Source organism: Crinia signifera, chromosome 19 (assembly GCF_055691185.1).
Source record: "Crinia signifera chromosome 19, ASM5569118v1, whole genome shotgun sequence".
Classification (NCBI taxonomy): Eukaryota; Metazoa; Chordata; class Amphibia; order Anura; family Myobatrachidae; genus Crinia; species Crinia signifera.
Window position 1 is genome coordinate 12,984,502 of NC_139226.1, and position 14,615 is coordinate 12,999,116.

The 14,615-nt window shown below is 46.1% G+C and overlaps 1 protein-coding gene across 1 annotated transcript; it reads left to right on the forward strand.

Annotated features, from left to right (window-relative positions):
• Positions 1 to 1,319: 1,319 nt before the first annotated feature.
• LOC146041693 (cysteine-rich venom protein 6-like) lies at positions 1,320 to 14,386 on the forward strand. The gene is made up of 4 exons (XM_083161610.1): positions 1,320 to 1,466; positions 1,871 to 1,934; positions 13,445 to 13,492; positions 14,160 to 14,386. The coding sequence occupies exons 2-4, from the start codon at positions 1,898 to 1,900 to the stop codon at positions 14,354 to 14,356; spliced, it is 282 nt and encodes a 93-aa protein (XP_083017736.1). The 5' UTR covers positions 1,320 to 1,466; positions 1,871 to 1,897; the 3' UTR covers positions 14,357 to 14,386.
• The last annotated feature ends 229 nt before the right edge of the window (positions 14,387 to 14,615 follow it).

The following is a 14,615-nucleotide window of genomic DNA, read 5'->3' on the forward strand; positions in this document are numbered from 1 at the left end:
CCCCCAAGCCGCTAAGGAGAGCCGTTATGCCCAGCGTTAACGGCTCTCCCGGCGTCCCGCGCATGCTCAGTGCGCCCCCCCCCCCCTGTCCGGCTCTAATGGGCATGCGCGAGATCTCGCAAAAAAAACGCGAGATCTCCTGCGCAGCCCGAGCCAGAAGCAGGGCTAGCGATGTCCCCACAGTGGGGGAAAGGACAACGCTAGCCCTGAGCAGGCGAAGCGGCCGGGGTGAATTAACCTGTGGGTATACTCCTGTGGGTATTGTGTGCTTAAGTGGAACTACTCCTGTGGGTATTGTGTGCGTATGTGAAACTACTCCTGTGGGTATTGTGTGAATAAGTGGAGCTACTCCTGTGGGTATTGTGTGCGTAAGTGGAACTACTCTTGTGGGCATTGAGTGTGTAAGTGGAACTACTCCTGTGGGTATTGTGTGCGTAAGTGGAACTACTCCTGTGGGTATTGTGTGCGTAAGTGGATCTACTCCTGTGGGTATTATGTGCATAAGTGGAACTTCTCTTCTGAGCAGCATGTGCGTAAGTGTGGGAATTGTGTGCATAAGCGGTGCTACTCCTGTGGGCATTGTGTGCAAAAATGGCACTAATGCTGTGGGAATTGTGTGCATAAATGGGGCTTCTCCTCTGGGCAGTGTGTGTATAAGTGGAGCTCACTGTCCATGTCCCTCAGCAGTTACATGCCCTGTGTCCCTCCAGCAGCTCTCTGTCCATGTCCCTCAGAAGCTCCATTCCATGTGTCCCTCCAGCAGTTTCCCCACCTCTGAGTCCCTCCAGCCCCTTCTCACTTGTCTTCAGCATGCGCAGAGCCTGTTCCACGGAAAAAAAGAGATTTCTGAGCGCAGGCTGTGCTACTTTGCAGAGCAGCTGTTTCCAAACGAGGGGGATTACCAAATCCCTCAGCAATTCATACCAAAAGAAAAAACACACCACTGGAAACAGCGCTTTAGCAAAGTATAAAATACATTTAGTATAATAAAAAATGATTAACACACAAAACAATTATAAAATGCAGCCTAATATGGATTATCTTTCACTTTAGTATTATAGTTAATCCCCTGCGGCTTCCCCAACCAAGGTTAGTGCATGCATGCAATTGGCTTTTTATATATCCAACTTGGGCTTATTTTGGGTTAGAAGTTAGTAGGATTAATTTGACAGTCACAAATGGATTAGTCCCACCTAAGTGCACATGGTGTTAAATGAGTATACTCAAGTGATTTCAGAAGGTAGGTAGGACGTTTCCAGCTTCACAGACTCTGGTGGGTACCTCCGGCCACTGGTGCAGTCCAAAGTACGCTGCCTTATCAAAGGATCCCCGCTAGCTCCGGTTATTAGGCTGCTGATCAGAATGTCCCCGTTCTCCTCCTATAACCTGGCCACACCCACATCCCAAATCCTGTATATGTCTGTGCACCTGCAGGGCGAGCAGAAGACGCTGGGTATACTGCACAGGTGAGTGCACAGGTACTGCAGGCAGAACTCCTCCTGTATTACTGACAGTTGTATCCAGTTATGGAATTATCTCTGATATATTTATATGTAAATGACTAATGCTAATGTAATGTGAATGTGTTCCTCGATAATGCATTAATGGTCTACATTTATACATCTAACCCAAATGTATTGTCTACAAAACCTATTGTACTTATTTATTTAGTATTAATTAATTTAAAGTTTCTCCCATCTCTGTAATTTACACCACAGTATCTGATAATCTTCCTGCTGAATGTACGTCTGGTTCTGTAATCACAAATAATAACACTTCCCTGGTGTTACTGATTGTTACCTGGCTTTGTGCTGTCACAGTTGTGCGTTATGTCTTTGTCTGATTCCCCAATCTCTCCCGTCCTATGCAGAGAACTGATCGGGAACATTGAGGAACCATGGGCCTGACATCCGTACAGCTGCTGGTGACTTTCAGTGAGTCCATATCTGATATAATGTCAGTCACATCTGTGTGTAGTGCTGTAACGTGTGGCCGGCAGCCTGGGAGAACCTTAGTAGCTGCTTGTGGTTGTAGTAGGATACTGACGGCAATGGCTGTGTGCTGGGTCCCTGACACCTCTGAGGTGCCTGGTAGTGCTTCCATTGGTAACTGCAGCACAAAGGAAGCCAGGGGGAATTCTGTCACTGTAACACAGAGGGGATTTATCCTGTGGCCCACGGGCTGGTGTATGATACTGTCGGCATTCCACTATGAAGGGGTGTAAGTATTCCGACACTCTTTAAGCTGCTATTTAATCATGTAGCGTAGCGGGCAGTGGCTGGGTTACACCGGGCACTCTCCTGTACTGCAATGTATTCCTGTAGGCATAAAAACAAAAGAAGAGGGGGCTTGGGACTGAGCACAGGTATATTAACAACTAGGTGATTCATCGCGCCCTACGGGCGCTCTTCACACCGTCGTAAGGGGCTGCGCCCCCTTAATTTGTGAACATTTGTATATGAGAAAGATGGTTAGAATTGTATGAAAGATGGCCTGTATTGCAAATTGAGTTATAGGTGAAATGTGTTAAATAGAGAGCATATGATATGGAAGGGGGTGTGTATTGTTTTGTTTAATTAAAAAGCGGTTACAGAGTAAGATGTACATTGATAGTGTGGATGGTACAGTGACATTTGTGGGTGTGGGGGGGGGGGGGGGCTGTGTGTGCACGTTGTTTAGGTATGTGTGTGCAATAGTATAGTAGGGTATTTCTGAGTCAGTGGCTCCCCACTGGCGGAGGTCACGACACAGGAAAACAGGAGGCTGGGTAGTGATAGGGGTGTGTGGGCATAAGGGGGACTAAAGAGGAGGGTGGGAGATACTGTGCAGCTTCTGCCAGTGGGTGAGGGTCCAGTGTGGCAGCACAGGATGGTGGCTCAGAGTCAGTGTCTCCTCCTACTGGGTGGGAGTTCGGGTGCATGAGAGCAGGAGGCTGGGCTATAAGGCATGATAGGGGCATGTGGGCAACACAGCGTCAGCGACTCCCCAGTGGTGGAAGTTACGGTTCAGGAGAGCAGGAACCTGGGTAGTGATAGGGGTGTGTGCGTATACGGGGGACTAAAGAGGGGCTTAGGGGTGCCGTGAATTGTGGGAGGGGCGTGGGGGGTGCCGTGAATCAAGGGAGGGAGGGGGCGCAGGTGTCCGCGAATCGCGGGAGAGGGCGGTGGTCCGCAAAGCGTGGGAGGGGGTGTGAATTGCGGGAGGGGGGGGGTTGCGAATTGCGGGAGGGGGGGGTGTGCGGGGGATGACGTGAATTGCAGGAGGGGGGGGGCACGTGCGCGATAAATCACCTAGTTGGTTATATATTCTTGTAGAAGGATGGTAGGATGTTGCTGTCATTCAGAATGCATTTACATAAACAGTAATAGTAGCAGTAAAAGATCTGACTTAAAACACCTACAGTAAAACAGAACAGGTGTTATATATTATACAAAGAATTGGTTGATGATGTGTAGGTTGATTTGCACATAGTTGTCACTGTAAAAAAAATTGCTACAAAAAAAATCAACACAGAAAGGTCAACACATGTAAATGTTGACATAAGTGTGGCACTTCATTGGTGTCCATATCGACACATGAGAATGAATATGAAAACATTCAAAAAAGAAAAATAAATCTTCAAAAACTCATGTCAACCTTTTTCATTGTCGACCATAGCCGTGTCAGTGTTTTGCATGTGCCATTAAATCTGGGGTTGCGTGAATCGCGAGCGGGGGTTGGGTGGGGAGGGAGGAGGTGAGGTGTGTCCGCGAATCACGGGAGGAGGGGTCGTGGGTAGATGCCGTGAATTGCGGGAGGGGGGGTCGCGGGGGGTTGCAGTGAATCGTGGGAGGGTGGGTCGCAGGGGCGGGGGGTTGCCGCAATGACAGGGGGGGGGGTAATCGCGGTAGGGGGGGTCGCGGGGGGTGGGGTGTACCGCGAGGAAGGGGGGGCCTGGGGGGTTGGCACAAATCGTGGGAGGGGGGTCACGGGGTGCCACGGATCGCAGGAGGGGGTGTGTCTTGGGGTGGGCCCGCAAATCGCGGGAGTCGCCGCAAATTGGGGGGGGTGTGCTGTGAATCGCGGGAGGGGGGTCGCCGGGGGGTGCCGCGAATCGCCACAAGAAAAAATCAACACAGAAAGGTCAACACATGTAAATGTTGACATAAGTGTGGCATTTCAGTGGTGTCCATGTCGACACATGAGAATGAATATGAAAACATTGAAAAAGTGAAAAATAAATCTTTAAAAACTCATGTCAACCTTTTTCATTGTCGACCATAGCCATGTCAGTGTTTTGCATGTGCCATTTAATCGTGGGGTTGCCGTGAATGGGGGGGGGACACATTGCTCTGTTTCTGGACTTTCTTCTTAATTTATGGATTACCATCACCTGTGCTTAAACGCCTTTCTTATCAATTACCCTGTTTAAAACAGGTGATGACAATCATAAATTAAGATGGAAGTCCACAAACAGAGCATTCTGTCCCTCCTGGAGAGGGTCATGTTGGGAGGTATGGAGGTGTGGGGCGCTCACCTGGTGTGTCTGGTGAGTAGCTGTGTCTTTGCTGTGTAACATGGAGAGGCAGAGGGTGTCTGGCACTGTCTGTGGGCTCACTGGGCTGGTTCTCTGTCGTGTGAGTCAGTCATGTGAGTCAGAAGCTCCACCCAGCGTTACAGCTTCAGACACACTTTGAGTGACAGATGTAGCCAAATATATAAGAGATTCCAATATGCTGCTACTTTAAAGGGATACTCAACCCTTAAGGTGCGTACACATGGGGAGATATATTGCTCAGTGTCTCCTTTTCATCAGCGACCAGCTGATTACCTCTGCGACACCGCCGACAGAGGTTCCTTCTCATCAGCGACCATCTCTGATCGCTGATGAAAAGGAGACACTGAGCAATATATCTCCCCCGTGTGTACGGGGCTTAAGCTCTGCTCCCGGACTTCCCTGGTAATGTATGATTGCCATCACCTGTGGGGAGATAGGAAAGGTGTCACCACAGGTGCTGGCTATCATACATTATAGTAACAATTGTTTGTGAAGCAGAGAAAGTCTTATTAAGCTCTCACAGCTGGGAAGCATTACCGCACATTGCTTACTAGCTGTGAGAGGGCTGGTTAAGGCTGTGTACACACGGGGGCGATTTTGTGTAATATTGCGGGCAATATGGTTGCTGAGCGACCATATTGCCCGCGATTGGAGTGTGGGTGCGCGCTCCCGTTTTCTCCCCCATAGTGATCACTGGTCGCAGGAACATGCTCCTGCGACCAGCTGATTTCCACTGCCGGGCTCCCCCCCGGCAGTTTCTTTTTCATCAGCAACCATCTCTGGTCGCTGATGCAAACGGGACACTGAGCAATATATCGCTCATCGTGAGCGATATATCACTCGGCGAAATATCGCTCGGCGATATATCCCCCTATGTGTACGGGGCTTAAGACTTTCTCTGCTGGCAACCCCCAGATTCCAGCACCCTAGGCAGCTGCCTGATGGTACAGCCGCCCTGCCAGCAAAAGGTTCACTACTACGTGATGGAATTTATAGACTTGTGGGCACTTCTGCCGAGATAGTGTTCAGTCATTATTCGGGATCCGGCGGATCATTCTAAATCTGGTGAATGTTCGACAGGCGATAGGTTCACACATGGAAAAAGGTCGACATTGGCACAAGTTCGTCATGAGCAAAAGGTTGACGTATCAATGGTGGACACATGGAAAGGTAGACAGGAGTTTTTCACAATTTTTTTTTAATGGACTTGTATGGTATGTTATGTTATGTTATGTCTATCGACATAGACATCAAATGATTTTAACCCCTTCCTGACAGAGCCAGTTTTTGCGTTCCTGACAGAGCCCTTTTTTTCAAATCTGACATGTATCACTTAAGTGGGGATAACTTTTTTTTGCTTTTACTTATCCCAGTGATTTTGAGATTGTTTTTTCGTGACACATTGTACTTCAAATTAGTGGTAAATTTGGGTCGATACAGTCTTGGTTTTTTTGTGAAAAATACCAAAATGTCGTAAAAAAATGGAAAATTTAGCAATTTGCAAAATGTTAAATTTTCTGCTTGTGAGACAAATAATCATACCACTCAAAATAGTTAATAACTAACATAGACCATATGTCTACTTTATGTTTCCATCATTATTTCAACTTCCTTTTCATTTTTTTGGACACTAGGAGGCTTACAATATGAATAGCAAATTCTCAAATTTTCAAGAAAATTTCAAACACTGATTTTTTTAGGGACCAGTTCAGTTCTGATGTGACTTTGAGGGACTTGTATGTGAGACACCCCCATAAATGATACCATTTCAAAAACTGCACCCCTCACAGTATTCAAAACAGCATTTTGGAAGTTTGTTAACCCTTTAGGTGTTTCACAGGAATTAAAACAAAGTGTAGGTGAAATTTCAAAATTTCATTTTTTTTGCAGATTTGCAATTTTAATACATTTTTCTAAGGAACACAGTACATTTTACTAGAGAAATGTGACTAAAAATTGATTCCCCCAATTCTTTTGTTTTCATAAATATCCTATATGTGGCCCTAGTGTGCACGGTGACCAAACCACAGGCTTCATAATAGAAGGAGCACCTACTTGATTTTGGAGCCTCCTTTTTATGAGATTATTTTTTAGGCACCATGTAGGTTTCTAGGCACCATAAGATGCTAAAATTTAGGAACCTCCCCACAAGTGACCCCATTTTGCAAACTACACCCCTCAGGGAATTCATCTAGGGGTATAGTGTACATTTCAAACCCCCAGGGGTTTCACCAATTGTGGTACAACTGGGCAGTGAAAATGAAAAATTAAATTTTTTACACAAAAATGCAGTTCTGGCTCAAAATTTTTCATTTTCAGAAGGTATGAAGGAGAAAAAGCACCCCAAAATATGTGCCCCAATTTCTCCCGAGTACGGCAATGCCTCACATGTGACCAAAAAATACCATTTGGGTGCATGGCAGGACTCAGAAAGGAAGGAGTGATTTTTGGATTTTGCAGCTCAGATTCTGGTGGAATGTTGGTGGGTGCTATGTTGCATTAGCAAGACCCCCCAAGCACCAATACAGTGGAACCCCCCCACAAGTGACCCCATTTTGCAAACTACACCCCTCAGGGAATTCATCTAGGGGTATAGTGTACATTTCAAACCCCCAGGGGTTTCACCAATTTTGATACAACTGGGCAGTGAAAATGAAAAATTACATTTTTTTACACAAAAATGCAGTTCTGGCTCAAAATTTTTCATTTTCATAAGGTATGAAGGAGAAAAAGCACCCCAAAATCTGTGCCCCAATTTCTCCCGAGTACGGCAAGCCTCACATGTGACCAAAAAATACCAGTTGGGTGCATGGCAGGACTCAGAAGGGAAGGAGTGATTTTTGGTGGTGGAATGTTGGTGGGTGCTATGTCGCATTAGCAAGACCCCCAAAGCACCAATACAGTGGAACCCCCCCACAAGTGACCCCATTTTGCAAACTACACCCCTCAGGGAATTCATCTAGGGGTATAGTGTACATTTCAAACCCCCAGGGGTTTCACCAATTTTGATACAACTGGGCAGTGAAAATGAAAAATTACATTTTTTTACACAAAAATGCAGTTCTGGCTCAAAATTTTTCATTTTCATAAGGTATGAAGGAGAAAAAGCACCCCAAAATCTGTGCCCCAATTTCTCCCGAGTACGGCAAGCCTCACATGTGACCAAAAAATACCATTTGGGTGCATGGCAGGACTCAGAAGGGAAGGAGTGATTTTTGGATTTTGCAGCTCAGATTCTGGTGGAATTTTGGTGGGTGCTATGTCGCATTAGCAAGACCCCCCAAGCACCAATACAGTGGAACCCCCCCACAAGTGACCCCATTTTGCAAACTACACCCCTCAGGGAATTCATCTAGGGGTATAGTGTACATTTCAAACCCCCAGGGGTTTCACCAATTTTGATACAACTGGGCTGTGCAAATGCAAAATTACATTGTTTTACACAAAAATGCAGTTCTGGCTCAAAATTTTTCATTTTCACAAGGAATGAAGGAGACAAAGCACCCCAAAATCTGTGCCCCAATTTCTCCCGAGTACGGCAATGCCTCACATGTGACCAAAAAATACCATTTGGGTGCATGGCAGGACTCAGAAAGGAAGGAGTGATTTTTGGATTTTGCAGCTCAGATTCTGGTGGAATGTTGGTGGGTGCTATGTTGCATTAGCAAGACCCCCCAAGCACCAATACAGTGGAACCCCCCCACAAGTGACCCCATTTTGCAAACTAAACCCCTCAGGGAATTCATCTAGGGGTATAGTGTACATTTCAAACCCCCAGGGGTTTCACCAATTTTGATACAACTGGGCAGTGAAAATGAAAAATTACATTTTTTTACACAAAAATGCAGTTCTGGCTCAAAATTTTTCATTTTCATAAGGTATGAAGGAGAAAAAGCACCCCAAAATCTGTGCCCCAATTTCTCCCGAGTATGGCAATGCCTCATATTTGACCAAAAAATACCAGTTGGGTGCATGGCAGGACTCAGAAGGGAAGGAGTGATTTTTGGTGGTGAAATGTTGGTGGGTGCTATGTCGCATTAGCAAGACCCCCAAAGCACCAATACAGTGGAACCCCCCCACAAGTGACCCCATTTTGCAAACTACACCCCTCAGGGAATTCATCTAGGGGTATAGTGTACATTTCAAACCCCCAGGGGTTTCACCAATTTTGATACAACTGGGCAGTGAAAATGAAAAATTACATTTTTTTACACAAAAATGCAGTTCTGGCTCAAAATTTTTCATTTTCAGAAGGTATGAAGGAGAAAAAGCACCCCAAAATCTGTGCCCCAATTTCTCCCGAGTACGGCAATGCCTCATGTGTGACCAAAAAGTGGCAGGACTCAGAAGGGAAGGAGTGATATTTGGATTTTGCAGCACAAATTCTGGTGGAATGTTGGTGGGTGCTATGTCGCATTAGCAAGACCCCCAAAGCACCAATACAGTGGAACCACCCCACAAGTGACCCCATTTTGCAAACTACACCCCTCAGGGAATTCATCTAGGGGTATAGTGTACATTTCAAACCCCCAGGGGTTTCACCAATTTTGATACAACTGGGCAGTGAAAATGAAAAATTACATTTTTTTACACAAAAATGCAGTTCTGGCTCAAAATTTTTCATTTTCAGAAGGTATGAAGGAGAAAAAGCACCCCAAAATCTGTGCCCCAATTTCTCCCGAGTACGGCAATGCCTCATGTGTGACCAAAAAGTGGCAGGACTCAGAAGGGAAGGAGTGATATTTGGATTTTGCAGCACAAATTCTGGTGGAATGTTGGTGGGTGCTATGTCGCATTAGCAAGACCCCCAAAGCACCAATACAGTGGAACCACCCCACAAGTGACCCCATTTTGCAAACTACACCCCTCAGGGAATTCATCTAGGGGTATAGTGTACATTTCAAACCCCCAGGGGTTTCACCAATTGTGGTACAACTGGGCAGTGAAAATGAAAAATTACATTTTTTTACACAAAAATGCAGTTCTGGCTCAAAATTTTTCATTTTCATAAGGTATGAAGGAGAAAAAGCACCCCAAAATCTGTGCCCCAATTTTTCCCGAGTATGGCAATGCCTCATATGTGACCAAAAAATACCAGTTGGGTGCATGGCAGGAATCAGAAGGGAAGGAGTGATTTTTGGATTTTGCAGCTCAGATTCTGGTGGAATGTTGGTGGGTGCTATGTGGCATTAGCAAGACCCCCGAAGCACGGTGAAATGATGAACCTAATAATCCATAGATGTGTGGTATATTTTAAAACACTCCTTTATACATAGGCCGGGTTTGTCGGGGCAAGTTTCACAGTGGAAAATAGTTTCCTTTCTTATTCCCTTTTTATAGCAAACTTTGCACCTTTTTTGTGTCCTGCCCTTTCTTGCAGTGGAGGGGATTTCGTTCGGAAAATGCTGCCCTGGTACAATACGGGGGCCAGTACTAGAAGTACTGGGGCCCTCTGCCTGCTGGTTCCCAAATACTAGGCCCTTTATGACTTCCTCTTGAAAGTGCATAAATGTCCCCCTCTGGCCGGTAGAACGGAATAGCACGTAAGCGTTATACAGTGCCATCTGGATGATATACACGGCCAGCTTCTTGTACCAGATTTTTGTTTTCCGCAGGGCACTGTACGGCTTCAGTACCTGATCTGAAAGATCCACTCCGCCCATGTACCTATTGTAATCCAGGATACAATTAGGTTTTGAGGTGTGGGTACTGGTACCTCGTACAGGGACGGAGGTGGTACTGTCTCCGTGAATTGTTGTCAGTATAAGGACATCCCTCTTGTCCTTATATTTGACCAACAACATATTTTCGGTGCATATTCCCCTGCTTTCACCCCTTCTCATTACTTGGGCAATGTGCGTTTTTGGGAGGCCTCTTTGGTTCTTGCGCACAGTACCGCAAGCTGCTGTACCTCTTGAACCAAGGGCCTTAAACAGGGGGATGCTAGTGTAAAAGTTATCCACATAGAGGTGATAACCTTTATCCAGGAAGGGGTGCACTAAATCCCAGACAATTTTTCCACTAACACCTACGAGGGAGGGGGGGCATTCTGGCGGTTCAATTCTTGAATCCTTCCCTTCATATACCCTAAACCTGTGAGTGTACCCTGAGGTGCTTTCACACAGCTTATACATTTTTATGCCATACCTTGCCCTCTTACTGGGAAGGTACTGGCGGAATTTAACCCTTCCTTTAAAATGTATAAGGGACTCGTCTATGCAAATGAATTTATCTGGGATGTACATGTCTTCAAATTTGGCACTGAAATGATCAATGACCGGCCTGACTTTGAATAGCCGGTCAAAGGTGGGATCATCTCTGGGTGGGCACTGTGCATTATCGTTGTAATGCAAAAATTTAAGGATTGTCTCAAATCGAGCCCGGGGCATGGCCATACGGTAAAATGGGGTGCTGTACAGAACATCTGTACTCCAATATTGCCTAATTTCTGGCTTTTTTACTATGCCCATATGAAACACCAGACCCCAAAACGTCATCATCTCTACTGCATCTACAGGGGTCCACCTAGCAAATGATGACGTGGGGTTTTGAGCAATAAACTGCTGGGCATATACTGTAAATTACTTTGGTCCACCATTAAATTTATAAAATCATCAGAGAAAAATAATTTGAAAAAGTCAATTTCTCTGAGACCTGTGGAATCAAATTGGATTCCTAGCATGGCCAAAAACTCAGGAACCTGGGGCTCAAAATTGTCTGGTGGTGGGGTCCATACGAGATCAATTATTGGGGGGTGGGTCTCAGCTGCTCTACGGGGGCGTCTTTGAGGGGGTCCCTCATCACCAGAGGAGGAAGAGGAGCTTAAGACGAATCCTTCAAATTCCCCGCTTGCATCACTGGCTGTGTCAGAGTCAGAGGCAAGCATGGCATATGCCTCCTCCGCTGAATACATTCTTCTGGATGACTGGGATGACATTTGGGATGACATTTGGGATGCCATTTTTATTTTTGTGTTACTGGTAGTGAAATGTTTCAACACGTGTATAGTGTAGGGGGGGGGTAAAAACTTTATTTCAATCCGGGGGATATGTAGTGTGTAGTGTGTATGTAGTGCAGAAAAAAAAAATACTTTATACAAAAAAAAAAATTGAAGGGGTTAAAAAAAAAAAAAAAAAGGTCCTGCGCCAAAAATTGAGCACAGATGTTGGTCAGTAACGTCCGTCACTGAACAGCGCTCAAAGGCAACAGGAATTTGATCAAAAAAAAAAAAAATTAGATCAACCCTGTGCTGAAAAAGATGATCAGTGATGTACGTCACTGATCAGCGCACAGTGGCCACAGGACACCCACAAAATCACAGTGTGTGTAAAAAAAAAATTAAAAAAAGACCCCACAGCACCCACAAAAAAAAAAAGGTGATCAGTGATGCGACACTGATTACCAGTGAGGGGCAGCAGGTGCACAACCTTTGGTGCAACTGACAGTGCAACTGGCAGGTATATATAAAAAAAAAAAACCTCTGCACCCCCAAAAAGTTGCTGATCACCTCAGATATAGTGATCAGCACAAAAGCCGGGGGCAGCAGACACAAAATTTAGCACTCTCTATCACTCTCTGTCACTATCTCTCTCTATCTCTCTATCTCTCACTATCTATCACTCTATGACACTGCAGCAGCAGCACTGACAGTTATATATATGAAAAATAACCCCTGCACCCCCAAAAAGTTGCTGGGGGTGCACAAAAGGGGGGCAGCAGACACAAAATATAGCAGTCTCTATCACTCTCTGTCACTATCTCTCTCTATCTCTCTATCTCTCACTATCTATCACTCTATGACACTGCAGCAGCAGCACTGACAGGTATATATATATATAAAAAAAACCTGCGCCCCCAAAAAGTTGCTGATCAGTTAATTTATACTGATCAGCACAAAGGGGGGGGGGGGGCAGCAGTCAGTTATATAAAAAATATATAGCACAATCTGTCACTATCTCTCTATCTCTCTCTATCTCTCTCTCTCTATCTCTCTATCTATAACTCTATTACACTGCAGCAGCACAAAATATAGCACTCTCTGTCACTAGGCCTCTCTATCTCTCTCTATCTCTATCTCTCTATCTAATAACTCGCAGCAGCACAACACAGCACAACACAGCACAGGATGTCACAAGAGGAAGCAAGATCCAGGCAGTGATCAGGTAAGTATTTAGCAAGGTTCTGGTCAGTAAATGGCGACAGCTGGGCACGGTGACCGCACTGCACGCTATTCCAGACCGGAATGGCGTCTGCAGTGCAGTCACCGTTAGTTTAAACCCCCCTCCATGGCTGTGATTGGTCCGTCGGTCCGACGAACCAATCACGGCCTTTGGGGGCGGGCGGGGTGAGGTGGGGTGACACCAGTGTCACCCTTAAACCCCGCGGTGATTGGTGCTGTACTTTACAGCACCAATCACCTCCGATCCCGTGTCACCGGCGAACGTTATTCGCCGGTGACACAGGAAAACGCTGTGAATGGCTGTTCACACTGAACAGCCAATCACAGCGATCGCCGACGGGGGGGTGGCATCGCAGCCCCCCCTGGGCATGCAGGGACATGTCTGCTGTCAGGGACAGCAGACATCGTCCCTCTGTCACTGCGTCTCTAGACGCAGTGACAGTTTGAAGTCATGACGTATATATACGTCATGTGTCGGGAAGTACTTCCCGGCCATGACGTATATATACGTCAAATGTCGGGAAGGGGTTAAAAATAGTTTTGACTTTCCTGTGTTGACCATTTACATGTCGACCTTTTGCTGGTGTCAACCTTTTGTTAATGTCGACCTAGAACATGTCGATCTTTTTCATGTGTTAACCTACTCTCTGGTGACCTATTGACCTAATAATCCTCATCCAACCATTCTACTACTAATATTATATGTATATAACTCCTGTGTTCCGCAGGTGTGGCCGCCATGCTGATATGTGCACAAACCGGAACTGATCCCCAAGGTAAGTGCTGTGCAGAATAATGCTACTTATTGGCCCTTATTCTGGTCCTTTCGCTCCCCTGTGTATTCGCGCAGGGGAGCGATGTTTTGCGGCTGGTGCGAGCGAGTACTGTGAGCTGCTTGTCTGCAGTCCAGTTCACACCTAGCAGTGCGGGCAGGGGACGTGGGGCTGTGCCCATGAGAAAGCTGGGCATTCCCATGGTACTTTCCCGTTGACACCGCACAGGACGCTCCCAGATGTAAAACACCAGAGAGGAGTCTTCCATCTACGAGCGCTGTAGAAATTATTTGATGGTTGGCGACCATTGAACAATTTCCTCCCCGCACGAAAGCTGCAAATGGATGTTTATGCTAAACATTAATTTGCACTCAGGGGAACTTGGCGTGCGAGGGGCAGGTGGCCGGCCGTGCGGGGGGCATTTCAATGACTCGCAAAGATGTGATATTTACAGTTTGCGAGTCAACCAGAATAAGGCCTATTGTGTGTGTGTGTGTGTGTGTGGGGGGGGTGGATGTCATAGGGAGTAACACTATGGTAGATGAGAGGAAACACATTCTTCTCAGGTGAGACATGGGGCCCAGATCCCTTCTCCTAATTAGAGATAAGCTGAACATTTGGGTCTACAGAACCTCATCACATCTGTCTCTGCGCTTCCTTCCTTTTACAGGAACCACTAAGCGATGTGGAAAGAACAAAATATGGAGCTGTAAGGAAACTTGTGGCCGACTTTGCAAGGACATGAATAAACTTGTTCCCTGTAACAAAATGTGCACGCAAGGCTGTGGGTGTAAGCCGGGGTACTGGTATAAGGATCTGAATGATGACACGTGTGTGCTTCCTGAGGATTGCCCAGGCAATAAATAAAGGGAATTAAATGATTCTGACAAACACTGATTGGCCTGTGATTCTCTAATCTGTGCTAAGTGACCCTGTTATTATCGATCACATTGATAAGGTCTCATATAGCGTATTCCTATACCGTATACTAGTCTGCAGTAGTGCTACTTTAAAAACTGCCCCCCCCCCACTGAAAAAAATTGTCCCCCCCCATTCCTGCTCATTGTCTGGCATTTTCCCCTCCAGCCTCCGTTCCACAATCGTTCCGCCTACATCTGCCACTGGG